The 26,562-nt window shown below is 41.1% G+C and overlaps 3 protein-coding genes across 13 annotated transcripts in view; 1 reads left to right on the top strand and 2 right to left on the bottom strand.

Annotated features, from left to right (window-relative positions):
* The window catches only part of DENND2B (DENN domain containing 2B), a 277,741-nt gene extending 271,037 nt beyond the window's left edge, over positions 1-6,704 (bottom strand). The window contains exons 1-2 of one of the 2 annotated variants that reach the window (XM_056802123.1): positions 6,430-6,704; positions 2,650-2,710 (exon numbers count right to left, since the gene is read on the bottom strand). The gene's annotated coding sequence lies outside the window, so the exon portion shown is untranslated. The remainder of the gene's footprint in view (positions 1-2,649; positions 2,711-6,429) is intronic. The other variant, XM_056802119.1, reaches the window with a different exon arrangement.
* A 58-nt stretch (positions 6,705-6,762) lies between these two features.
* AKIP1 (A-kinase interacting protein 1) lies at positions 6,763-17,445 on the top strand. 9 transcript variants are annotated; one of them, XM_007497065.2, is made up of 6 exons: positions 6,763-6,918; positions 7,137-7,283; positions 8,673-8,753; positions 10,723-10,821; positions 13,068-14,234; positions 16,940-17,445. In XM_007497065.2, the coding sequence occupies exons 2-6, from the start codon at positions 7,143-7,145 to the stop codon at positions 17,078-17,080; spliced, it is 1,629 nt and encodes a 542-aa protein (XP_007497127.2). In that variant the 5' UTR covers positions 6,763-6,918; positions 7,137-7,142; the 3' UTR covers positions 17,081-17,445. The 9 variants fall into 9 exon arrangements, with proteins under 9 accessions (XP_007497127.2, XP_007497126.2, XP_056658116.1 ...); XM_007497064.2 differs by having other exon boundaries at positions 10,723-10,830; XM_056802140.1 differs by lacking the exons at positions 6,763-6,918; positions 7,137-7,283 and adding exons at positions 10,936-11,103; positions 11,535-11,609 and having other exon boundaries at positions 8,737-8,753; positions 10,723-10,830.
* Positions 16,968-26,562, bottom strand: part of C6H11orf16 (chromosome 6 C11orf16 homolog) — a 23,992-nt gene continuing 14,397 nt past the window's right edge. Inside the window, exons 5-7 of one of the 2 annotated variants that reach the window (XR_008912778.1) lie at positions 25,050-25,736; positions 18,415-18,731; positions 16,968-17,093 (exon numbers count right to left, since the gene is read on the bottom strand). Coding sequence is in view for 1 of the 2 variants with exons in the window: in XM_007497070.3 (XP_007497132.2) it covers positions 18,697-18,731; positions 25,050-25,736 (722 nt within the window). In the remaining variant the exon portion in view is untranslated. Of the gene's footprint in view, positions 17,094-17,451; positions 18,732-25,049; positions 25,737-26,562 lie in introns of those variants that run through there. The other variant, XM_007497070.3, reaches the window with a different exon arrangement.

Below are 26,562 nucleotides of genomic sequence, written 5' to 3'. Positions count from 1 at the left end.
AGGTGATGGACAAATGAAGGAGATTCCTGTAGGAGGGGCGACATGTGGTCAAACTTAGAGTAAGGAAGAGACTTTAAATCTATGCTTATCTACCTTTTATATCTCAAGTGATTATTAATAAACTTTATGGAAAATAAGAACTTGTAGATACAAATTTAAATATAATGGATAACCTACTTAAATTTTGGTCAAACAAAGGAAATATAGTCCATCAATTACCTTGGATTCTAGGTTTGTCTAGTTCAATAGGACCTATCAGAGCCTTTACTCCATTAGCAGTCTTTTAGGACCTAGGGTTACCTCCACACTACAATGAAACATCAAAATGGGTCTTTGGGGTTTGAGCATATTAATATAATGAAATATTAATGAGTCACAAAAATGGTACATACAAAGAATACAAAGCAAAGGAAAAACTTATACAAAGTGGGAGAATAAAGAAAAATCAATCAAGACGAATACACACTGACTATGGTTAGATGTTACCTGGTGGCACAAGGGCACCCTGCCCCCAACACACACACACACACACATATACTTCCAGCTTGGCACTCACAGATTTGAAAGTTAGTTCCCCATGGGGGTAACTGCTCCCAGGTTCAAAGATAATCTAGGGATCTATACTTCTAAAACTCACTTATGAAACCCTAGAGGTACATGTACCTTTAATAGTCAGTCAATAGACAAAATCAGCTCAAAGCAAAAGCATTAAGTAGGAAGGCATAAAAAGAACAATAGAACAGAATAGAATAAATAGAACATAAAAATAGAAATAGAATAGAAAAATAGAAACAAATCTAACAAATCTTAAAAAATTACAGACTAGAATAGAATAAAGAATAGAATAAAAAAGAACAAAACAATAAAATTGCTTTTTAAAAGGCCAGAAAACCTATAAATCTAGGATATGCTTTCCTACAAACAGATACACACATCATGAATGTGCTAGAGTAAGCACAAGTGTATATTTCACATGTAAGGTGAAGCATACAAGTAGAGAGAACATATATGGCCAGGGCAACTCATAACTCAAGCACTGAAAGGTACCAAACTCTGTCTGTATCTCTCTCTTTTTTTCAAACCTTTCTCCCCTTCTTTCTCAAGAGTGAATCTCCTTATCTTGTCCAGACTGGAAACACAGGGCTATCCACCGACCCACTTCCACTACTGATTGGCACAGGTCTGCTCCATTTCCATCCTGGGCTGGTTCACCCTTCCTTAGACATTCTGGTGGCCTCATTCTCCAAGACTCTCATTCTACTGATATTGAACTTAGTTCAGGCATCCAATTTGCATAACTTACTGCAGCTGAAAACTTCTAAGCTCAAGAGATCTGCCAGCTTCAACCTCCATGGGAACTGGAAGTACAGGCAAATACCTCTGGCTACTTCTTTCTTGAATCCATAGACAGCTCTTTTTTCTGATGCTTCTTTTCCTCATATATGTCTGCTTTTGTCTCTCTGTGTGTCGCTCTGACTCTTTCCATGATGATGTGTGTCCTAGTAGACAAGTAGCTACCCTTTGAGACAGCATGACTGATGAGGAACAGGGGAAGATGGCAATAGAATAGTACCTTTCCCACTGCCCAGTGATAAATGAGCAAAAGTCTCACTCAACAAAGCTGCTTTATGTCTCAAAGCAGACTCCTACCAAGACTGGTAGGCTTAGTTTTTCAAAACCATGTGGCCAGTATTACCTTTCTCATTCCTTCAAGTTAAGAAACTTTGTTATCTGTTAGGAAATTTGAAAAAGAAGCAACTTATTCAAACGTCCCAACAGATAACAGGGAATAGAATTTAAACACACCAATACCTCCTTGCCTCACTAATCTTCCCCTTATATCAGTTGTGCTAGAGGAAGGGAGCAACAGCTGGTGCTTCCCCATACTGATAATGATCAAACAATTATCAGAACTATTTATATCAGAAATGGAACACAAGGTTGGGAATAGAGATATAAATAAACATAATATTTAAAAGAATTCTTTCATAAGTTTGGCTTTTCTTAAAGTCAGGGTATACCTATAATTATATTGGCAAATTCAGGACTGATCATGAAACTATGTAATTAAGGAGCATTTCCAACCTCTACTAAAGTCCATGGCTATTGCCTCATCATTGTATGGAGGTGATGTTGGATTTCCAAAGGTCCTATCAGCCATACTGCAAGCTCTGATGGCTTCAAGCATGGCCTGATGCATGCACTTGTGTCAATCATCTTCAAACTAGCCCAGGCAAGTGTGGAGAGGTTCAGACCTGAAGGAATGTGAACCAAAAGGATGAATATTCTAGCTGAAATAATTTTTAAGGTATTGCTATCCATGATCATTACTCACCCTCACCCCCACCTCCCTGGAATCACACATTTTTCCAACTGAAGTAAATAAATGGAGGCTCTTCAGACTACAGAAGGTACCTATAACTTTAAGGATGGCTTCCCACTACAGCAAACTGTTAAGTTCCTAATAAAGTGAAAATAGTCCCATAAAAGAGATGTTTAAAATCTACATAAGGTGATGGTCTTTAGGAAATTAGAACTCTATGCAAAATGTCCACTTTTTCCAAGAGAATTGTGAAACTGAAGAATAGACCAGAAAGAACAAGAGATTTGGAGTAAAGAGAACTGGGTTTAAATTTGAGCTATACTTACTTGCTCGATGTGACCCTGAGCAGCTAAGTCACTCCACCTCTCTGGATCTCAGTTTCCTCATCTGTAAAATAAAGTAGTTTGGCTCAGTGATCTCTAAGGCTCCTTCCTGTCTACATTCTTACAATATTAAAATTATTAGGATTAATAGTAAGGATTGGGATTTAATAAGAACAAAAACATTCTTTTCATTCCTGGTGGTTTGTTCAGAAGAGCTTGTAGTAACAAACAGCATCTTCTCCCAGCATTTTAACTCTGCAGCTAGCTTTTAAATTTTCTCTCCCTTTTTAATAGATTACAGAAACTAATCCTCACAAGTGTGGTCAAGATGATAATTTGAATGGTTTCCCCAATAATCCATAGAGCTGATGTAATCAGGTAAAATGAATGACCTAATGAGACTCCAGTTGGTAATTGCTGCTTGACAAAGCTGTAATGATACTAAAGCCTCTAAATCTGCTGAAGAAATGAAAATGCCACCTGTCAAATGAAATGATTTCTACATTCTCAGGTGTGCACTGGATATATTTTGTCTAACTCTGATATGATCTGTGATTTTGCCTAAGTTTTTAACCCATGAAAGAGAAGACTTTTTCCTTTTTTTCATATGAAGTTAAAAATAATTTTGACCTTCTAAAATGGACATTTATATTCCCTAGATATCTTTCCCTCTTTCCTCCACCCTACCTTCCCCTGGGGAAAATGAACTCCAACCAACAAACCGTAGGTCTTTAAAATGTAAATACCTCCCAAACTCTTCTGTTCCACAGCACATTACAGTTTAAAAAATGGTCCTACTTGTACTAGATTAGCCTTTGTGAGAAGAGCTACTGTAAAAGCTATAATCTGATAGACTGTATCCATTCATTCCCTTTATTCACAGATGACCTAGCACATTCCTTGGCAGCAGACTCTGGTTAATGCAACTCTCCACTTCCCAATTCATTTTTATACTCTATTAGACTTATAACACAACTACTAATATTTATAACATCCTCACAATATGTCAGGCACTATGCTAAGTGCCTGGGTCAAAAAGGCAAAAAGATAATCCTGGCCCTTGAGGAGCTTACAATCTAAAAGGAGAGCAATGGTTAACAAATAAATATGGGATGTGCAAACAAGTATAAACAGGATATTTAGGAAATAATTATCACTAAGACTGATTCTAGAATCCAGAACCCCCCAAACTTGTAGCCTAGCAAGATTCTACATTTGACAATGGTCAGGAGAACTGGGTTTTAGTAATGGCTCTGCAACTATAACCTGCTTTTGTGATCTTGGGTGAGTCACTAACTCTCTGACCTTAATTTTCTTATTTGCTAAGTAAGGAAAGGGATGAATTCAGGTTACCTTTAAAGTCCCTTCTGGCTCTGTGGATTGAGAGCGAGAGACCTAAAGACTGCAGGTCCTGAGTTCAAATCCTCAGATTCTTCCTAGCTGAGTGATCAAGTCACTTAACTCCCATTGCCTAGTCATTACTGTTCTTCTGCCTTGGAATTAATACACAGTATTGATTCTAAGATGAAAGGTAAGGGCTTTAAAAAATTGAATAATAAAATAAAATTGAAAAATAAAGTAAAATAACAAGGTAGTAAGCGAGGTGCCATTCATCTCAGAAGGCTGCTTAGAGACTCAAAAGGAACAGTTTCTAAAGGCCTAATCTCAAATCATATAAAGTCAACTTAACATTTAAGAGATATGGAAGGAGTAGTTAGATACGGTAATTAATAAGTACTCATAATTATATTATCACCTTAAAGTTTACAAAGTGCTTTCCTCACAAGTCTCTTGCAGTACTTAGTGTTAAAAGTATTATACTCATTTTCTTTATTTACTGATGAGGTAAAGTGACTTGTCCATGGTCACTCAGATGGTATGTGTTGGAGCTAGAACTTGAACTTGTTTTAGGAATAATACAATGAAAGGAATGGTGGATTAGGAGGAGTCAGTGGGTAAGGATTCAAATCATACCTTTTACTATCTGTCTAATTTTGAATAAGTGTTGAATAAGTATGTTCTTTTATCTACTACACTGCTTTGATCAAGGTCTGGCTTCCTGTGACAGCTGAGTAAAATGAAGAAAGGATAGACAAGGGCAGTAGTTATGACTTCATAACTGGGGACTGGCAGGTGGCTTAATGAATAGAGAGTGAGACCCGGAGACTGGAGGTCCTGGGATCAAATCTAGACTCAGACACTGCCTAACTGTGTGATGTCACACAGCTCCGATTTCCTAGCCCTTCCTGCTCATCTGCCTTGGAACCAAAATTTAGTATAGATTCCAAGATGGAAGGTAAGGGATTAAAAAAACAACAACCAAACGTCATCACTGATCCCTTCTAAATGTGATTCTCTTCACCCCTAAACTGCCTTTCATATATCTCAAACTCAACAAATTCAAAGAAGGTATCATCATCTTTCACCAGAAACTTCCTCTTCCGAGCTTCTTTCTTAGTGTTGGAGAGCTCACCACTCTCTCCTCCCAGTCATACAGAACTGAAGCCTCAGTGGTTGTTCTGAGCTCCTCACTCAAATTCACCTCATGAAGCCAGCCTTAAACCACCTTACTGTGTCTTCTCCTTTCAGATTAGCTACTATCTACCCATCCTTGGGCCTAGGGTCAAAAAAATTTGAGTTCAAATGCAGTCTCAAGGAGCTTACTAGCTGTGTGGTTCTGGGCAAGTCACTTAAGCCTGTTTAACTCTGTCAACCTGAAAACAAAAAGTAGCAACAAGAGTCTTTAAATCAGAGCAGAGGAACCGCAGCAGTTCCTCCCAACAGCAAGCGTTGGAGGACCACTCTAAAGGGAATGGACAGAGTTTAAATAAACTTCAACAGGGGAGAAGGAGCAGAGGGGGCAGCAAAGGAAAAATGACTAACATTTGGTGAGATTAAAATCTCTAGATGAGATTAGTTGGCAACTGGGGTTGGAGGAGTGACTGAACCAAGGTGATTAAAGTCTGATCAAATCAAAGGTTCTAGAAGTGGATAAGTTTCCAGAGATATCACAAGACCTGCTTCTAATTGAGGTGTCCCTGGGGTCAAGGGAGCCCCTTCTGATGCCTGCATTTAACAAAGGAAAAGGCAAACCAGCCCAGAATCTTTGCCAAGAAAACTCCACACCCTGTATGGTCGTGCTATGATCCACGGGGTCACAAAAAGTTGTGACTGTGGATAGAGGACGGGGCTTGGGATCAGAAAGATTCATCTTCCTGAGTTCAAACCTGGCTTCAGACACTTATTAGATATGCGAACCTGAACAAATCACTTAACTATCTCAGTTTTCTTATCTGTAAAATGAGCCAGAGAAGGAAATTACAAACTACTTCAGTATCTTTGCCAAGTAAAACTAAATGTGGTCCAGAAGAGTGAGCCGGGACTAAAACGACTGAAAAAGGACGGCACGCTGTATGTATCACACTCTGTATGTATCTCGTATATATCTAGTGATTCACAGGTTGCCTCTGCCCCACCTCCTATCCTTTCTACCCCCCATTAGAATGCAGGCTCCTAGAAGGCAGGGACCGTACTCTTGTCTTGGCTCTGCCTTGCACATAGGCATTTATTAAATGCTTGCTGGACTGGCCGCTGGGGATGGTCTTAAAGCTATTTGCCTCTCCACCCAACTAGAGAGGACTCCTTGCAACATGTCAGTCCCGGACCACACCGTTTAGTTTACAGAAGGGCAGAGCTAAACTGAGGCCCCACCCCGTCCCTGAGAGTAGGGGGTTGGGGGTGGGACACAGGTTAGGCCTCCAGGGCGGAGGTCATTCACCCCACCCCAGCAGCCCCCAACCGGGGTCCGGAAACGGTGAAGGTTGAGGTGCCAGTAGACTTGGCCAGAACCTGCAGCAGTCGAGGAGTTCGGTCTCGGGCCCCCTTGGCCTCCTCGCGGGGGCTGATGTCTGTCTCCAAAGGGAAGGGTTTGTCCATGGGCCGAAGAGGGGCACTCTCCTCGCAGAACCCACAGAAGCCGGCTACCACAAAAGCAGGCTTAGAAATCCCTTTCCTCCCCTCAATCTTCCCACCTCCCGGCCAGCCCCCAAAGTGACCACTGCCCGCCCACATTCACTTGGGTCCCTACAGAACGCGCCACCGGGGCCCTGACGTCAGGCGACAGCACAAGAGGCGGCCACGCATCCAACACGTAGTAGAGCCCGCCTAGGCACAGCTCTGGTCCCACCCTAACTCCACCTCCATCCTACCTCCCTTGGTCATAATCCGGGCGGGAGATAGCCAGGGGCGCATGCGCCCTGAGACCAGAGCCAGGTGAGGGGGATGGGGTTGGCAATCCCGCGCGGTCGCGGGTTCTATTCCAACCCAAGATCCATGTGCGATGAGGGTGGAGGGTTTGCATGTCTTTACGCGAGTGGTTGTGGCCCTTCCGCAGCTAATCACTTAGCTGAGGGACCCTCAGCTTTTCTTCCCCTCTGGAGAGGCTGTCCCGTGCCCCCACTCCAGCCTAACCCATTTCTGTGTGTGAGCAGGGTAGCATGGACCAGTACCCCAAGGACTATTCAGTGGGCTTCCTGCACAGAGAAACCCTGGAGCGCTTGTTGCAGCAGAACCTGGACTTACTAAAGCGGGCGAAGCGGAGAGCTGTCTACTTACCTTTAATGGTGGAAAGCCTTCGGGTCTGTGGCAGAGAGGTTTCGGGGAGGGCATACACTGCTAACCAGGACCCAGCTGATGGCTGCTGAGCCCCAGCCACCATCTCTGTATCTCCCTTATCACTATCTTGGTTGCAAGAAGGTGGAATGGGGGGTGGGGGTGGGGAGGAAGGCTTCCACCTAGTACCTGAACCCAGCCCGGAAACTTGATAGTGCGAGTTTGGTTCCTCTTCTCCCACCCCCATACCGTGTAAATGACCATGAAAAATGTTTTGGTTAACTAAGTTAGGGGATCTGGGTTCTCTGGTCCTAACTGCTACTAACAGGGACCTTGGACACTGCTGCCCCTTCTCCAAGCATTTACTCATTTGTAAAATGCGAGGATCGCACTACATGTTCCCTAAGAAGCCTTGACATTCTGATTAGACCCACCAGTGGTTGAGGGGTTTCATCTTACTCAAGTCTCTGTAGCAGTTACTTGCACAGAATAACTCTAAATTCACCTGTTTTAAGTCCCTGGGGGTAGTTAGTAGATGGAGAGTGGGCATTCTCTACTAATTTTGATGGAGGATGGATTTTTAATGTAGCTGCCTTATTACTTCCTACTGGTGTCCTCTCTTTGGTCATCTGTAAATAATTGTATTTTTTTTTAATGTTACCTTCTTACTATCAATTCTAAGACTAGTAGCAATCAAGTGATTTGCCCAGGTTCACACAGGTAGGAAGTAGTGTCTGAGGCCAGATTTGAATCCTGGCCATCCCCTTATCTTCTGTGCTAACCTGGCTGCCTCAGCCTCCCCAATCTGTAAAATGCAGGAATTTTAGTAGATCCCAGAGGTTTCTTTTAGTTAATTTACTATCAATTTTAAGACTAGCAGCAATCAAGTTAAGTGATTTACCCAGGTTCACACTGGTAGGAAATAGTGTCTGAGGCCAGATTTGAATCCTGGACATCCTCTTATCTACATGGGCTACCCTTTCCAATCTGTAAAATGCAGGAATTTGAGTAGATCTCTGAGTTTTCTTTTAGTTAAGGCCTGTGATGATTGTTAGGGTTTCTTGCAGCTCTAAAATCTTGACAGTCTAAAAAAAAAGTGTGTGCTGGCTCTACCCCCTAAATCAGTCATTTGAAAGGGATCCCGGAGATTATATAGTTCAATTCTCTCATTTTACAGTTAAGGTCCAGAGAGAAATAACTCGTCCATGGTCATTCAGGGAGTAACTGAGGCAGGACATAAACCCAAGTCCCCAATGTTTTTTCTATGATAGACTTGTTATTTGTGCATGTGGAGTTAGGAAGGAATTCTTCAGTAGGTATTTCTAAACATACATACCACACCTAAAGAGTTCAGCTTTCAGAGACACAAAACAGCAGAAAGCTCATCAATAATGTGCCATTTGTTCAAACAACAGGGAGAAGGGAAGCCAATATGCCTCAATGAAGCATGCGAAACACTGAGGGCATACATGGAATACGTTTCAAGTCAGTGTGGGGTGAGTCCAGGCAAAAGCCATGCTCCTAACCAACCTGCTAATTTTGTGACTCTTATAGGACTTTATGGGACCTTCCTGTTCCTCTCCCAACCTGGGCAGCCTTGATTGGCAGAACCACAAAAAGATCAGGTTTGCTAAGAGGCGATATAAAGGTCAAGGCCTTTAACTAAAGCATGAATCAAAAACCAGAACAAATTGAATTGACTGGGCTCCAGACTGACCTAGATGAAAATATATTTTCTTTTAAAATTGAACCCAAATTTTAAAAAAATCTTATAGCAGCTTAGATTAGAACCAAATCTACACTTTTCCCCCTAAAATATGGCAGGAAAAAATTGTCTCTGGACCAGACCTTAAATTCTAATTATTTCATCTGGTTCAAGTGATTTATAATAATTGCTATCAGGTATATCTGTCACACACCATACTGTGTACCTTATGATGGTGAAATTGAAGGGGTAACATCCAGAGCTAGAACCACCAACTATTTGTTTCCATCAACAGAACTTGAGGAAATTGGCCAAAATTCCAGCATGAGTGATGTTAGCCTTTCCCTGACAGTGATTTATAATAGAGATCACTTCCTTCTGGGCATATTTAATCCAGAAGAGATGCTCATCCATCAGGAGAGTTGACTGCCAACCTATTCAAAGGCAAGATGGACTATGAAGCTCACCTCAAAGTCCATCCTAACCTTTTCTAGGTTACCTGTTCACTGACATTTGGGACACTGAAGGAAAACTTTCATAACTTTCCTCTTCAAGAAAACTACCAGCTAATTGGTATAGGCTAAGGGGTGCAGTTTGTGGGGCAAGGGAAGAATGTAAAATACAGTTTCCTTCCAGGTACTTATATTAAGCTCCTTCTCATCATCTCTGAACACATTTCTACTTCAATTTAAAAGTCACAGTGACTCCAGAACAAGATGTGAGTCTGGTTCAGTTTAAAAACAAGAAAAAATATCTTTTGATTTGTGCTTCTATAAAAGTAATGTTGGAGAGTGTGGGTTTAGCAAGTGAACTTTTTGCTTTTATAGAAATCAGAGGAGGAGGAAGAGAGATAATCATGAACCCTCCCATGTTCTCCTTGAATGTTTTATTTTATCTGCAGACACACAGATATTATGACTCCTGGAAGTGATTCCTCTAGTGTGAAGAGTTCCTCATTCTACCCCTTTGTTTTGTGGCTATCAGCAAGTTCAGTCCCTTCAATTAGTTGCAATGGAGCATAAGTCCATGGTTAACATTGAGGGGGAAGTAAAAAAGAGAACAGCAACTAGTTTCCAACCCTTTGCATTCTTTGGTTTAAAACCTAACCTATCTAGCACAAGTGAGAAGGCTAGTCGGCTGTTTATTCTTTGCCCCTCCAGCCCTATTTCTAGATTTTTGAGAAGATCCCTCCTCCCTTCTTCAAAGATGGAACAGTAAACATTTTTTATTAGAATCTTTTACTGCCCATGACAAGGAATGCATAAATGGTATTTTTGTCACTGGGTGACAAAGCCACCTTGGCAAGTGGCTGCCCAAGTTGTTAGGAGGTAGTTAGAGAATAATTAATTGCCTTGCTTAACCTTGCTCAAAGCACTATCCTGCCCAGTTCTGGTGGTCCAGCCTGCTGCTGCTGTACAAAGAGAGCAGAGAAGCAGCAGATGGCAGCAAAGTGATGCCAAAGATGTTGATTTTTAGTAGACATTTTGTTCAACATGGAGTATAATCTCTTGGAGGACAGAAAACTATTGAACTGAACAGAAAGTGACATTTCTCTCTCCCAGCTTTCCCAGTGATCACTCAGTTTTTGCCGTGGAGATTCTGTTGAAGAGTAGAGAGGTCCCAGGGGAGGCTGGAAGATTCACTTTGAAATGTGAAGGCAACTCCTGGTCAGGAGCGGCTTGTTAGGTGACTTCTCAGGCCTCTTTCCTGCTCTGACTCATTAGGATGTTGGCTTCTCAACTCTGTATTTTGTTCTGTAGAGGTTTCATACTCCTGTACCAGAAAAGACAGAAGAGAATCATGTCTGCAGGTATCACCGAAAACGCGTGGACTTTGCATGGCCATGGCTCTCTCACCAGGTGAGACAGGTGGGTGCCCAGAGCAGGTGAACCTTGTCAACCCTTGACTTTCCCCATGATAGACACTGTTCTCTGGTGTGTTAAAGAAACACATGGTTCTCCTACCTCAAACAGTGGATGTCTCCAGCAGCCTGAGAATATTTCTGAAGTGAGGAAGCAGAGGAGAGGATTTATGTCCTGAATCATTCATACAGGCCTGGGCCGGAGTTGTAGCCTTGCTGGAGGCCTTCAAGCAAAGGCTGCAGGGTTACTTGTCAGGGAGAATAGAGAATTCCTGTTCAGGTAAGACCACTACTAGTTGGCCTCTCCAATCTCTTAGAGCAATGTCATTCTTCTGTAATTCTGACATTCAGCACTTATGGAAGGTTGTCGTCTGAGCTTTCTGAGTATATAAGGATAAATTTAGCATGAAACAGAGGATGGCTTTTTTTCTGAAAACCCATTTCTTCTGTCTTAGCATCAATACTAAGTATCCATTCCAAGGCAGAAGTAGTAAGGGGCTAGACAATGACAATTAAATGACTTGCCTAGGATTATAAGCGAGGAAGTGTCTATGGTCAAATCTGAACCCACCAACTCTGGGCCTAGCTCTTAGTCCACTGAGCCACCTAGCTGCCTCAATGATGACTTTTCTATAGCACTTTTGCAAAGTACTTTCCTCAGAGCAACCCTATGAAAGAAGTGATGCAAGTTTTATGATCTCCATTTTACAGATGAGGAAATTGAGGCCCACAGAGGGAAAGTGAGTTGTCCAAGGTTGCACAGATAATAAGCGGAAGATGGACCAGGTCTCCTGATTCTAAGTTCAATATTCTTTCAATGATTCAACTCTGGCATGTCTCTGGTGATCGTTTTTTTAAAAAGTATCTTGGGGTATCAGTTATAACTGAGACTGAGTTTCATTCAATAGGAGCCTTTCCTTAGAAGAAAAAAAAAATCTTACACCATTGTCAAGGCTCCTTGCTACAAATTTATCCTTCTTAGTATCTAATTACTTTATTTAATAAGAGCCAAAGATGTTGCTTTTTAAAACTGTTATAATGAGGGGGGGAAATAAAACAAAATACCTCAACTTCCAATGAATAAGATACTTTATTATAAGCCAGGAGACTTGAAAACTTTTGTGGTTAAACTAAAAAGTTATAAAAAAGGACTCCAGAATAACCTAGGGTGCACAGCCTGGCAAGTAATTTGCTGCTCTGAAGGTTATCTCTAGCTCCTGTAGAAAACCCCCCATGCAGCAAAGGCCTTCATGCAAGGACAAGTCCCCAAACTGACTATGGATGGCCCTTGGCTAGAAGTTTAGACTTCAATTGCCCTTCAGTTTCTACTGTTGCCAGCAGGCCTCAAGTTTCCTCCCATTCATATAAGCTGCTGACCCTCAGGTTTCTCTTCTATAGAATTAATGAATAGGTCACAAGAACTTAACCCAGTTTGTAAGCTTTTAAAAATTTGATAACTATATTTAAATATTTGGTTTCCTTTGAATTTCTATGTTTTTTTTAATGCATTTAAAATATTATTCTGAAAAGAGGTTGTACATTGCCTTCACCAGGTGGCCATAAAATGTTAGCAACCCTTGGTCCAAATGATCCCCAAGATCCCTGTTACCTCTGACATTTTATGTCCAGTGGTATGGGAGAATGAAAACACTTTATAATAAGGTTGGGGGAAAGTGGGTTAAAATATCAATGAGGAATTAGTCCTATATGCCCAGACTGGTTCTATTTAGTAGCAGAAAAGAAATTCTAGATTTCTGGGCTAGAGGAACATGGAGAGGATAAGAATTCATTGAAATAAATTTTTTAAAAAGTCAAGGGGAGCCAAGATAAAGAATCTCTCTCTCCCCCCTCTTTTCTCTCTTCTCTTCCCTCTCTCTCTCTCCTCTTCCTCTCTCTCTCTCTCTTCTCCCCTTCCCCCTCCCCCATGTCACACAGCTAGAAGTGCCTAAAGCCACATTTGAACCTAGACCTACCTCTTGAATCCACTAAGCCACCTAAGATCCCAAGACCTTATATTTTTAAAAATCACTTAGCAAAGAACTCTTCAAAAGAAGCCTTTTAGGGGTCTAAGTATGCTATATATAGTGTGCGTCAGGGCATGAGTCAAAGATCAGTCTCAACACCTTGCTAGAAACAAGCCTGGGAGAAAGTCCAAACCTTGTTGACATTTCAAGAAATCAGAGCTGATCTAGAACCCCTCAAAACTGACTACCATTTTAATAAGTCTTTAACTTTCATCCTTAGGAAAAATACCCATCCTATGACTCTAGAGTGAATTACGAAGCAACGAAGATTGTCCCAGAAACATCCAAGTTTGATCTAGGAACAACCAGAAATAATACAGAAACATCCAGGTTTGACCCAGGAATGCCCAGGTTTGATCCAGGAACATCCAAGTTTGATCTAGGAACATCTAGAAATGATGCGGGGACATCCAGGTTTGACCCAGGAATGCGCAGATTTGATTCAGGATCATCCAAATTTGATCCAAGAACATCTAGGAATGATGTAGGAACATCCAGGTTTGACCCAGGAATGCACAGATTTGATCCGGGATCATCCAAGTTTGATTCAGGAGCATTCAGGTTTGAGCCAGGAGTGCATAGACTTGATCCAGGATCATCCAAGTTTGATCTGGGAACATCTAGGAATGATGCAGGAATATCTAGGTTTGAGCCAGGAATGCTCAGCTTTGATCCGGAGTCATCCAAGTTTGATCCAAGAACATCCAGGAATGATTCAGGAATATCTAGGTTTGACCCGAGAATGCTCAGCTTTGATCCCGGATCATCCAAGTTTGATCCAGGAACATCTAGGAATGATGCAGGAATATCTAGGCTTGACCCGGGAATGCTCAGCTTTGACCCAGGATCATCCAAGTTTGAAATGGGATCATCCAAGTTTGATCCAGGAACATCCAGGAATGATGCAGGAATATCCAGGTTTGACCCAGGAATGCTCAGTTTTGATCCAGGATCATCCAAGTTTGATCTAGGAACATCCAAGAATGATGCAGGAAATTCTAGGTTTGACCCGGGAATACTCAGCTATGATCCCGGATCTTCCAAGTTTGATCTAGGAACATCTAAGAATGATGCAGGAATATCTAGGTTTGACCCGGGAATGCTCAGTTTTGATCCAGGATCATCCAAGTTTGATCCAGGAACATCCAGGAATGATGCAGGAACATCCAGGTTTGACCCGGGAATGCTCAGCTTTGATCCAGGATTATCCAAGTTTGATCCAGGAACATCCAGGAATGATGCAGGAACATCCAGGTTTGACCCCAGAGTGCACAGATTTGATCTGGAATCATCCAAGTTTGATCTAGGAACATCCAGGAATGATGTAGGAATACCTAGCAATGATCCAAGAATGTCCAGGCTTGATCCAAAATCATCCAAATCTGTGGTGAGTTCCTACTTCTTCCCCTCTTAACATGATGGTTTAATAAAAACAGCACTGAATTTGGAATTGGAAGGGCCTGTGTTTGAATCTTGGCTTTGCTTCTATGACCTCGGGTAGTGCCTTAACCCTGGTACGCCTCAATTTCTTCATCTGTAAAATGGGGGAATTGGAAGGTTATGTTAAGCAACTTTCTAGCTTTAAATCTTACTATTCCTCACAAGAGCTAGAATCCAACCATTCCCCTGGATACCATAGGATATGGAGTTAACTTAAGTTGAGATGCTGCAACACATTAAGGAAAAATGGTGCTCACCAACTTTGGGTCACTAACTCTCCCCGCACCTCCAGTCCCCACCCAGGCACCCTTTATTTGAAGCGACAGGATGTTCCTTGTGCCTGAACACATTGCTGTGGTTGGAAAGAATTTGAGGTATTTGAGTCCCAATTCCTGCAGTTAGGATGTGCCAACACCAAATTCCAATGAAATTCCACCAGCTGTGAAATCAGCAGGAGTGGTCTGACCCTTTTGCTTCCAAACTGAAAATCCCTTTTTGAATTCCAAAAAGCAGAGCTTTGCATGAGTCTGGTCCAAGCAAAATGTATGCCAGAGGGCCATCAACCACCCCCCTCCAAAATCATCTTGTCACAACAGATAATGATACTGATTTATTGCACATAGGATAAATAAAGTGGCTCCTTAACTGTGTGGAATAACTTGTCTGGGGGGGGATCCACAGAAGAGTTCTGAAGAATAACTGAAATTTGTTGCCATAAGAATTTGCTTAAATATTTGCACTTAGATTATTAATGAGCCATCATTCAGTGTGTGATATCAACAAACAAGACAAGATAGTAGTGGGAAGAGGAGCAGCAGGGATCTTGGGAGACTTGAGTTCTGGTTCTAGCTCAAGTTGATGAGCTGTGTAACCTTGGGGAAGCCACCTCTCTTAGCTTTGCAAAGCAAAAGCGACAATAATTCCACTTGCCAACTTGCAAGAATTTTATGAGGGAAGGAGTTGCTAAATGAAATTTCAACATGCTTTACAAATGTGAGTTATAGCTACTACTCATTCCTACTCCCAATTTAGCTGTGGTGATGCTGCTGATCTTTTTAGCTTTTCCTGAGTTACCTAGACCTTGGCTTCAAGGGAACTAGTGTCTCCTAACAGGCAGGATTAATGAAGAGTAACCACAGCTACTCTCTCATTCTATTTGAGTAACTTCAGCTTTCTGCAAGTCTGACATAGGTACACTTTCCAAAAGCTATCTCTGTTTCCATAGTTCAAAACATGCAAACATTAATGTGTGTAAACTTCAGAATGTTCATCTGGGTGGCTGAAAAGGAGAGAGTTTGTAGACTGGTAGTTGTTTCTTATATCATAGCTATCACCTTTTCAAAATGGCAGATGATCCTATTGCTGCTAAGAAGGGTGGGGAAATGGGGGGCGGGGAGAGAGAGAGAGAGAATGACAGCACAAAATCATAATAATTGACCTTTTTTACTTTAAGGTTGCACAACATTTTATATCTATATTGTTATTTGATACAGCAAAGAGTGCTACTACAGGCATTATTATCAACCCCATTTTATAGATGTGATAATGGAGAATGAGAGATGTTAAATGGCTTGGCTGTGATCCACACAATTAGCAAGCACCTGCAGACTTAGAATCCAGACTCTGAGGCAAGACCTCTTTACATTAACTCTACCCTGCCACTTTTATTAGCCCATACCTGCTAGAAATCCTGCCACACTGCACACACACACACACACACACACACACACACACATAGAGTCCAGCCTTAGCCTGTTCTCCTTTTATATGAGGTTCATTTTTGAATGAAATTTTAAATTTGATTGATCTGTGAATGAAACTGGCTGTTTGCTCCTTCTCAGATCACAGCTCTGCCCCCATCCCATCTCAGATGGACTCATGTTCCTAACTCATACATCTCCAGTCTGTCCTTCACATAGCTGCTAAAATAAGCTTCCCAATATACAGGTCAGCTCAAGCATCTTTCAGTCAGTCAACTGACATTAAGGGCCTGCTACATTCCAGGCACCATGCCAAGGCTATTGCCTAAAGGAAAATAGCCCTTCACAAAGTTTTTAATTTCTGAATTCCAAGTACCCATCTAGCACATTACTTTAGACGAAATAGCTGCTTAATTAATGTTTGGTGAATTGGTTTGAAGGCCACATAATTTCAGCACATCCTCGTACTGACCATCTGTGGCCAGTGCTGGGCCAGAACCAAACCTTTCCATTAATTTCCATTTCCTGTGGGTTGGTACTAAAAGAGAAAGCCAAGATTCCAGTGGCTTGTCCTAGATAAGTAATTTAGGCCACTGTGATGACTATATTGAAATCAGCTCCTGGAGTGTGAGCTTTGGAAGCAGAGAAATACATCATCATACCATCATCATGGATTTAATAGCCTTGTTCATTAGGATGGTTCATCACCCAGACCACTCCCCTACTCTTGCAAGTCTGAGCTAATAAACAAATGTTGTCTACCTACAAACCAAACACCTAACTTCTTAGTATTTCTTCCTATACAAACTGAACCCCACCCCACCTTTAAGAAGCTATTGGAAGCCGTTTGTGGGGATGAAGAAGATACCCAGCCCAGATAGGGAAAGACGTGCTTTTTTTAATAAAGGGACCCCAAAGTTCTAACCCATCAATATCCATCTCTTCTTTCCAGACCAGAAAAAATCACAAGGACATCATGATAGAAGTTTGTCCAGGAACCTACACTATCACAGTGGGGTCACCTAACATAGTCACAACGCAAATGGTAGACGTTGACCCAGGACGAATCATCGATCTGAATTTCAACCTTTAACACTGGATAGTGCCTTAAAAAAAAAAGAAAAAAAAAAGAGAGGCAGCAAAAAATCAAACCACCAAACCACGCTGTGGTTCTCCTTGTCAGTATTTATACATGATATAGTATGTACATATAGTGCCAGTCACACAGATCAGATCTCTTAGGAACTGAGGGGGCTGTCCCTCAGTAACTATTTTAACTTGAATGTCCTAAAAGGGGAGAGGAAAGCTATATCTCTTACCTTCCCTAATCTGAATGTGAGGAGTGATGTGCCTTTTTGATATTTGTTTCTAAAGTCATAATTGTTTACTTCTCTCCCCTCCCCACCCCAACACACCCCAAAAGTTAATCATGGAAATAAATTTTGGAAATGAAATTAATTCATTCAAATTTCATTCTTTTTATTGGGGGCAAAATAAAACATCTTACATAGCAGTGTAGGCCAGTTTATGAAAAATGAGATCAGAGACACACTTGCCCAAAAACAAATGCCCTATGGCTACTGTTCTAGAAACATTTTATATATATATATATATATATAAATAATATCTGAAGCAGGTCATCCTCCCTCAAAACCACCTATAAGAATTAAAAGGCAATACTGCAAAGACTTCTTATATCCATTGATGGGAGAGGAGAAAGCACTAGTGACATGAGTTAGAGAATGAACCCCACTATGTGGACAATAATTAGGCCTATTGTTGATACTATTGATCTTTGCCCTATATTTATGCTTTATGAAAAGCTTTTTTTTTAGCCTCTAGGTTAATAACGGTTCTCTCTTCCATTCTTAATACTTCCTACAAGATTTAAAAAAGATGATCTTTAAAAATTTCACATTTCATTTAACTTCTTTCCATACATATGATTCACTGAGACTCCATATCTGTTAGTTTAGTCCATCTTAAATTTCAAAAAACAAAAACAACACACTTAGGAAAATCTCTGATATTCCCTGTAATGAAGATATAGCTTAAACTCAGCTGTATTATAGAAAATTTAACCCTTAAAATGTGGAAAACTCAATACAGAGAAGGGTACTAGACAGACATTTTGGCACAGTGAAAAGAACTCTGTCCTGGGAGCTAGGAAACATGGGCTTAAATCCCAGCTTGGCACCTTAACATACTGTGGGATTTGACCTCAAATCTCTTCTCTCTGGATCTCAGTGTTCTCTTTAAAATCATCATGCTGAAATGAATATTTTAAATCCCTGTGATGTGTGACATACTATGGTTTTGGAAAAGAATTCTTTATAAACAATTCATAATTCGCTTATTGCCTTGAAATACCACCTCTAGGGTCACTGGGCAGTGATTAGGCAGCCCTTCTGGGCCCTTTAGTATTACCTGGTAGCTCAAGGTTTTGCTCTTACAGAAATGCTCTGGGCTTCTCTGCCTTGGACCTGCTTCTATCTGCTCAGCCTCCTCTTCTGGCTTCAGACCCATTTCTTGCCCAGCTTTTATCACTGTAACATATGTTCCAGCTTCTCCTTTGGCTGCCTCTTTCAGCTCAAGACATTGTAGCAACATCTTGCCTCTAGATCCCAAAGTCAGTACTGGTTGTGCCTCAGTACTCAAGGATTTATTCCAAGTGGGAAAGGAGCAAAGGAGTGGAAAGGACAGAGCACTTCAAGGGTCTATCAGTTTCTTGTGGGTCTCTTTGCCTTTGAAAAGAAATGAAATTTCAGAATGAGTCATCTGCCATTATTCATTGGGGGAAAATTGTGGCTTGTGTAGAAGAGATGGTCAAATAAGAGCCATCTTGCCCCATAGGCAACTAACAAGGGAAGTCATGTTGACATAAGTGTAGGATGCTTGAAGTATAGATTCTTAGGTAGATTACACTGATTGGAAAGCAGTAGAGTCAGAGAACTGTTCTCCCGAAAGTTGCTAAGCCAAATGAAGCTAATGATAGCCAAACACATGATGCTTTGGCACATTATTATCTCATCTGGCAATAATAAAATGAGTGATAGGAAAAGACAAGGCAAATTTCTAGGAGCAAAGATAACATGGGGAGAACACACAAAAATAAAATAAAAACCACCCGATGAACTAAAATGTGTGCTGATGGCACCAATTCCCATTTATGCTGGGTTAGTCTTTCTTCATATCTCCCTGAAGTGTTAGTGATTGTTAATCATGGATAAAAGTAAAGGGGGGAAGTGGGAGGAAGAGATGTCCTTAAGATCCAGTCAAAAAAGCAGGTAGCCCATTTTCACCAAGAACTAGCACATATATAGCACTTTGAGGTCTGCAAAGCACTTTGCACAGGTTACCTTCCTGGATTCTCACAAAAAAACCTTGTGAGAAAGGTGCTGTTATCCTCATTTTCTAGAAGAGGAAACTGAGGCATAGAGCGTTTAAGTGATTTACTGAGGGTCACACATCTAGGAAGACAAAGGTAGTTTTTCCAAATCCATTTCTCTATCCACAGAACCACCTAACTGCCTATCTAACAATTTGGATAAAAGCATAAGTGTTATACACACAGGAGCAGGAAGGTGACACTGTACAGAGTGCAAGACCTGGAATTGGAAGGACCTGAGCTCAAATCTGGCCCCAGGCAGACAGCTGTGTGACCCTGAGCAAGTCACTTAACTTCATTTGCTTAGCCCTCGCCCTTCTGTCTTAGAGTTGTCACTAAGACAGAAAATAAGGGTTTCAAAAAATATATATAATAATCACATATGAAGTGAAGTGAGGAAGGGGAGCTAACATATTGGATGAGAGAGTCAGGATCCAAAACTTCATGGGCTAGAAGAGTGGGCTGAAGCCAACAGGATACTATTTACTCAAAATCAATGTAACTTCTTCCTTTTACTATTAAACCATGGAGGGTGTGTGGCTTTACACCAGTGAAAGGAAGACTCCTGGTCATGAAATTATGTATCCAAATGAGAAAATGTGCATATGGGCTTTTACAAACCTTAAAGCACAACATAAATCTTATATGGAGACATTGTAAGCTGTTAAATATTTGAATAAAGCTTAAAGCTGCATTAAACTTTGGGGACTAATATCCTGAATCTATATGGATAGAGCCTGGACCTGTGGTTTCTTTGGCATAAGGAATTCCCAGATGAGGAAATACTCTTTCCCAGTGCTAGATGGGGATTAACGGAAGAAATTGGGATATTTAACATGGAGATGGTTGGGGTAAGGCTGGGAGGTGATGAATGTCATTCCAGGCTTGATGCCTTTGAAAGGCTGCCTAATAGAACAGCAATTTGCTCTGTGGGTCCTACAGAAATAGTGGGTAGAAGTTCCAGGTTGCCAGACTTTAGTGGATCATTAGGAAAAACTTCCTAATGATAGAAGCTGTCCAAAATTAGAACAGGCTCCCTTGCAGGATAGTGAGTTCAGTGTTATTGGGAGATCCTCAAGCAGGGTCTGGATGGCCATCTTGCCAAGAATATTGTTAAGAGAATTTCTATTCAGGTATGGATTGGATTAAATGTCCTTTGAGGTGTCCCTTTCTAACCCCGAGATTCCCATAAAAGTGGCAGGCATTTACTGAATATGCTATACCTCTCAAAAATGTTACAAAGAGAGGCAGCTAGGTGGCTCAGTGGATAGAGATCCAGGCTTGGAGATGAGAGGTCCTGGGCTCAAATTTGACCTTAGATACTTTCTAGCTGTGTATCCCTGGGCAAGTTTCTCAGTCTTAATTGCCTGGTCCTTACCAGTCTTCTGCTTTGGAACCAGTACTTAGCATTGGTTCTAAGACAGAAGGTTAGGGGTTTAAAAAAAAATGTACCAAAGGTTCTAAGTAGCAGGTTTTCTCAAATCAACTAGTAGAGAGAAAACCAAGCAACTTGTTTTCTGTTTTTTTCCTGGTGAATTTGATAATCCCTTCCAGCTCAGGCATGGTCTAGATGGGGATTCCTGATCTTTTTTGTGTGTCACACCCCAACCTCTACTTCTGACAATCTGACTAAATTTATGAACCCCTTTTTATTTTATTATTTTTTTTCATTTTTATTTAATTAATTAATTTAGAATATTTTTCCATGGTTACATGATTCATGTTCTTTCCCTCCCCTCCTCCCTCCCCACTCCTGGAACTGGCAAGCAATTCCGCTGGGTTTTACATCTATCATTATTCAAAATCCTATTTCCCTATTATTATTATTTGCAATAGAGTGATCATTTAAAGTCAACATCCCATGTAAGACTCAATGGAATTGCTCATTGGCTACGGTAGGGGAGTGGTAAGAGGGGAGGGAAAGAACATGAATCATTTAATCATGGAAAAATATTCTAAATTAATTACTTAAATTAAAAGTTTTAAATAAAAAAATAATAAAGTCAACATCCCCAATCATATCCCCATAGAACCATGTGATCAATCATGTTTTTCTTCTGGGTTTCCACTCCCACAGTTCTTTCTCTGATGTGGATAGTGTTCATTCTTATAAGTCCCTTAGAATTGTCCTGTATCATTGCATTGCTACTAGTAGAGAAGTCCATTACATATGAACCCCCTTTTAGAATAATGTTTTGCTGCCTACTTTATAATTTAAGGAAATACTAAATTTCAGTTAAAGGTTAGTGAAAATGAAGACAATTTTTTTTCCTATCCAAGTTCAAGGATCCCTTGAGTCTTATCCATCATCCATAGGCCCCAAGGTTAAGAACTTCTGGTTTAGATAAACCTTTCTCACTAAAATATGATCCTAAGCATGGGTTCCCAACCAGCAGAGATGGCAAGTTATTCAAATGCTTATAATTTAGCTTTATGCCTACAACTCTAAATAAACTAGTTAGACCCAAAGAGAAATCAGTCAATAGGTCTGAGAGCAATTCAAGCTCTCTTTATATTTCTCTTAAAATCTTTTGATTAGGATTTCCTGAAGTTTTCCAGGGAAGGAGAATTTTGGAATGATCAGTTAAAAGGGATAAGTTGGAGGCAAGGGGTTAAATTGAGTCAAGGCATATTTTTCAGATTGGAAAAGTGATTGTGGGTCAAACTGTTATGTGAGCCTATGTACAAAACTGCTGTAGCCCACAAAATTCAAGATTCTATAAGATGTATTGAGGATGTAAAAGTGTAGAGCTGAATTGTTAAGGTGAGTTGGGAGAGATATTTGTGTCTACACTTAATGACACCTAAATAGATGTTTTGTACTCTCATAGAAAGATAACTACGACCCTCTCCCCCACCCCAGTCCCCTTGGTCATCAAGACCTCTCTTCTCTCCATTTAACTGGTCTTCCCCAGAGATGGTTTGGTTTTTTTCAGACTATTCTAGACTCTCATCTTTGTAGACCACACCATCAGACTAACACACTTGTTTCCACCAAACCTTAAGGTCAACATCTTGTCCTAGAGTGGTCAGTGATTCCATTTAAGTAGTAGTTTTTTTTTTATTTGCAAAGTCCCTGTGACCTTCTTTTCTCTTTAATCTAGGGTTTTACTTAGTGTCTCTGAAAAAATCAGTATGAAAATTCTAGGGTTTTTGGCATCAATTTATCACTAAAAGGAGACAAATCTTGGAAAATACTGGTTTCTATTTTTGTTTCTTTCTTCCTTCCTTTCTTTTTTTTGCCAAGTTTAGTATTGGATACCAAATAATATATTATTTTTAACAGGGGTCCATATGGTTCTTTTGTTTTTTCTTGAAAAAAAAAAAAAGAACCAAATCTTACCTTCCATCTTAAAATCAATGCCAAGTATTAGTTCCAGAACAGAAGAGTGGTAAGGGCTAGGCAATTGGGATTAAGTGACTTCCCCAGGGTCACATAACTAGGAAGTTGCTGAAATCGGATTTGAACCCAGGACTTCTGAACTCTAGGCTTTCTATCCACTGAGCCAACTAGCTGCCCATTTTCAATGGCAAGTTACTCCTGAGGGGAAAGCTAATAGTTTATCAATATGCTTGTAAGTCTCTAGTGGACTGGAGGAGATATTATAACCACATGGATAATTTTTCCTGTGTTTTCCAGATTTCCTGTATCCCCAAGGATACTAAAAAGGACTCCTATCTTTCTAGATTATACCATCAGACTAACACACCTGTCTCCACCAATCCTTAAGTAAAGGTCAACCATCTTGTCCCAAAATGGTCCATGATTCCTATTTAAGTAGTAGTTTTTCTATTTGCAAGGTCCATGTGACTTTCTTTTACCTTCAATCTGGGGTTTTACTTATCCTCAGGAACAGTTTAAAGTCCTTGTGAACTAGGAGGCTCTTTATTGTGAACAGCTGTCATGGAGATAGGACAATGACCTCAAACAGCCTCTTCCAGTTAGTGATGCAAGCAGTGGGTCTACATTATTAGTGATGTAGATAGGGCAAAAGTCTGGACCTAGGGAGTCTTGATCCAGCAGAACTTTATATATATATAATATATTTATATTATATTATAATTCTTAGTTTAACTCCTATAGATTCTCCCACCCACTTAACAAGATTTAATTTTGAAATAGTCGCTCTATAATTTCCATGCTATAAACAGCCTTGCCAGGTGCAAATGGTTCTGCCCCTGGGTTCCTGTTGTCCTTGCTCAGAGCTGAGGAAGCTACTTCCTGATTCAAATAGGGTGCCCAAGAAGTCAGAATAAGCCACTCCAGGAATCAGAAAGAGACCCCCTGCTTCACAAGAATTCCCTTACAGACCCAGTGTGTCAGGCTGGATATCCTTAGGAATAGGAGATGGCAGCCTAAGTTCCCAGGGCAAAGTCAAGAAATGAGGCCATGCTGCAGAGCCTGGAAAATGAGAGAGTTGAAAAATATCTTTCCCTGCAAGCCAAAGAGAGCCAGGAACAAGGAAAGGGAGGTTCATTATGGTAAATCCTAGGTTCTTTCAAAGCATGAATCCCATACATGTCCTTTACCCTCCCATTGACTAGATGGAAAATAGGACATGATGTCTTTTAGATAACCTAGGATAGTAGAAAGAGCACTGGACTGGGGATCAGAAGGCCTTGGTCTTTATCTCAGTTCCTTCATTAGATATGTTGACTTATTTACAAAATGGCAGCATCTGCTTTCCCAGAGTTATCATGAAGACATAATAAATGTGAAAAGATTTCCAAGACAAGCCTAAGCATTAAGTGAATGTAAAGTCTTCTTGACATTCCTTTTGAGTTCTGATTAGCCAAGACCCCAGTTTAGATATTTCAGTCCAGGAATCAATTTAAGTAAGTAGTGGGTGTTGCTGAGAGCCTTGAACAGGGTCTTGGCCATTGGAACCAGATACTAATTGTGCTCTAGTAATAGGATTTCACCCAAAAGGATGACAACCATTTATGAATTTTAACAAATGATGACAAGGCCAAGAAAACCCAGTGGGTAGTTTGGTTCAAACTCTGAAATGTTCTCCACCCTCAATTACATGCTCTTGTTAGTACACCAAAATCTATCAGTTAACAAATTTGAAGATGTTATTCTTACCCATGATGAGAGTAGCTTGAATATAGACCTAAAATGATAATCAAGAAAACAAAGATGGAGACTGGCAGGAAAGGTTCATTCCTTTGGTTCCCATCAGATTGGCTATTTTGAATCCCAATTTTCTTCAAGTTGGGCAAATATTCCTAGACTTCACCTTCCTTATATTTTCTCATTCCCAAGGAATATTTCCAACTTGATGCCAAAGGATTGCCTATGTCCAACTCTGAAGAAGCACCTCCATCATGGGGGAGGGACTGATTTCAATAAGAGAAGATATTTGTTTCTTCCTGTCCTTCCCCCACCAGGCAGGGGTATGCTGAAGTTAGCTCTTGAGAGCCTATTGTTAAATATTCAATCTGTGCATTTAGACCTAGAGAATCAGAAAATGCTACAAATTGGGGACTGATTTATTTCATTGATTGTAGAGACTTGAGAAAGAGATGGAGGAAAGTTACTAATGCTAAAAAGTTAAAAAGTATGTCACGAGTATGGTGGTTTTTTGTTTTGTTTTGTTTGCCAGAAATCTAGTTGTTAAACATTTATCAGCCTGCCCCTTGCCCACAGGTGACTGGGTTTACAACTTACCTGGCCTTCTATGACTGGGCTCTAGGCCATTTCTCTTCCAGTATTTCCAGCGAGGCCGACTGATATCCTTCTGTCTCTGGGGCTTCTCAAAAAGACTGGCGTCAGTATTGACAGTGCTGTCTACCATCACTCTTTGAGGAAGAACTTTCTTTGGATCACTCCCCAAATCCTCTTCTTCAGGAGAAAAGGAATAGGAAGAAGAGGAGGAGGAAGTAACATTCATCCAAGCATGAGCTGCCACTTTTTTGTCTTTAGGACTGTCTAACTCAAGAAGTTGTGTTGTAGATCTTAGCTTTGGCTCTGGGTGGTCCTTGTTTGTTGCCTCTAATGTACTGGTCAGAGGCCACCAGGTACGACAGGATAAGGAACAATAGCAGGGGCAACCATCAGGCAGCAATGGACAGTGGTTGTGGAGTGGTGGGTAAACTTGTCGGGGAGGGTACAAGAAAGAGCCCAGAAGAAGCCCACCCATGGTATACCCAAGAGCAGATCCCAGGAGAGGGCAGGGGGGAGCCCAGGGGACAGTGCCAAGATGTTCTCCAGGCTTCAGACAACTGGTTAATGGTTTGTGTAACATCTCCATGGCCTTCTCCCAATGAGCTGGGGATATCCATATAGCAACCCCTAGGGGCACTTTGACCATCTTGCCATTCCAGAAGCAAACAGTGATTTCTTCGTCTTCTGAGGCTGCTCAAGGAAAAAAAGGAAAGTTACCTGTTATTATACTTCATCCTCAATGGAAGGAAGAAAGTGGCTCACAGTTCCCAGAGATATTTTCCCATTTTCTGCTTTCTACCCAATACCTGCCTCAAGCCATTAACATTGTTCTGTCTAGCATTCCCTCTCCAGGCCTGGGGACATTCTGTTGCCTTTTCTATAACTTATAAGCTTCCATAATTCCTAGACTGGAAGATGGTCTGGACACATCCCTTTTTCATTTTCAAAACTATAATGCAGGGGATGGCAGAGTCAAGATGGCAGCTTAGAGACAGCAAAACTTCAGACCTTCACAAACCCTTCCTCACCAAATAAAAAACACAATGCTTTGAGGGGACTGAAAACCAAATCTAACAACAGGACAGAGCTAGGGAACCCTCCTGCTGGATGTAACTTAAAAGGTACGCCCCCCCTGAAAAAGCCTGAACTCTAGAACACATGGGTTTAAGGGGAAGGAAAAAGGAAAATCCTAGGACCCTTCCCCCAACTACATTGCTGAGCCTCCAGTGGTGGCTGGAATTTCTGGACAGCAAGGGCACTAGTCTGGAGGGAATATCGTGCTGGCACAGCTGTGCCAGGCTCAGGGCATTGAACACAGGCAGCTCAGAGGCACCTGGAGGAGAAGTCCAGAGCAGGCAGCCTAGTCACAGCCAAGACGCTACATCTTGCCCCCTCCTCCTCCCAGAATGAGGTTTTGTCCAAAGCACAGCCAGCTTTGCAGATCAACTCCATCCTGGATCAATCTCATTGATAGGCCATATAAGAAGCCTTCAAAGGGAAGGGAAGCTCAAGTTCC

The sequence above is a fragment of the Monodelphis domestica genome, chromosome 6 (genome assembly GCF_027887165.1).
Source record: "Monodelphis domestica isolate mMonDom1 chromosome 6, mMonDom1.pri, whole genome shotgun sequence".
NCBI classification, from domain to species: domain Eukaryota; kingdom Metazoa; phylum Chordata; class Mammalia; order Didelphimorphia; family Didelphidae; genus Monodelphis; species Monodelphis domestica.
The sequence above is the reverse complement of the archived record's forward strand: the minus strand, read 5'-3'. Positions and strand labels throughout refer to the sequence as shown.

Bases quoted from the DNA above. Each gene is read 5' to 3' on its own strand.
- AKIP1 (XM_007497064.2), top strand. From the start codon at position 7,143: ATGGACCAGTACCCCAAGGACTATTCAGTGGGCTTCCTGCACAGAGAA. The intron at 7,284-8,672 runs GTCTGTGGCAGA...TTCAAACAACAG, and splicing joins TAATGGTGGAAAGCCTTCGG to GGAGAAGGGAAGCCAATATG. The intron at 14,235-16,939 runs GTGAGTTCCTAC...TCTTCTTTCCAG, and splicing joins CAAAATCATCCAAATCTGTG to ACCAGAAAAAATCACAAGGA.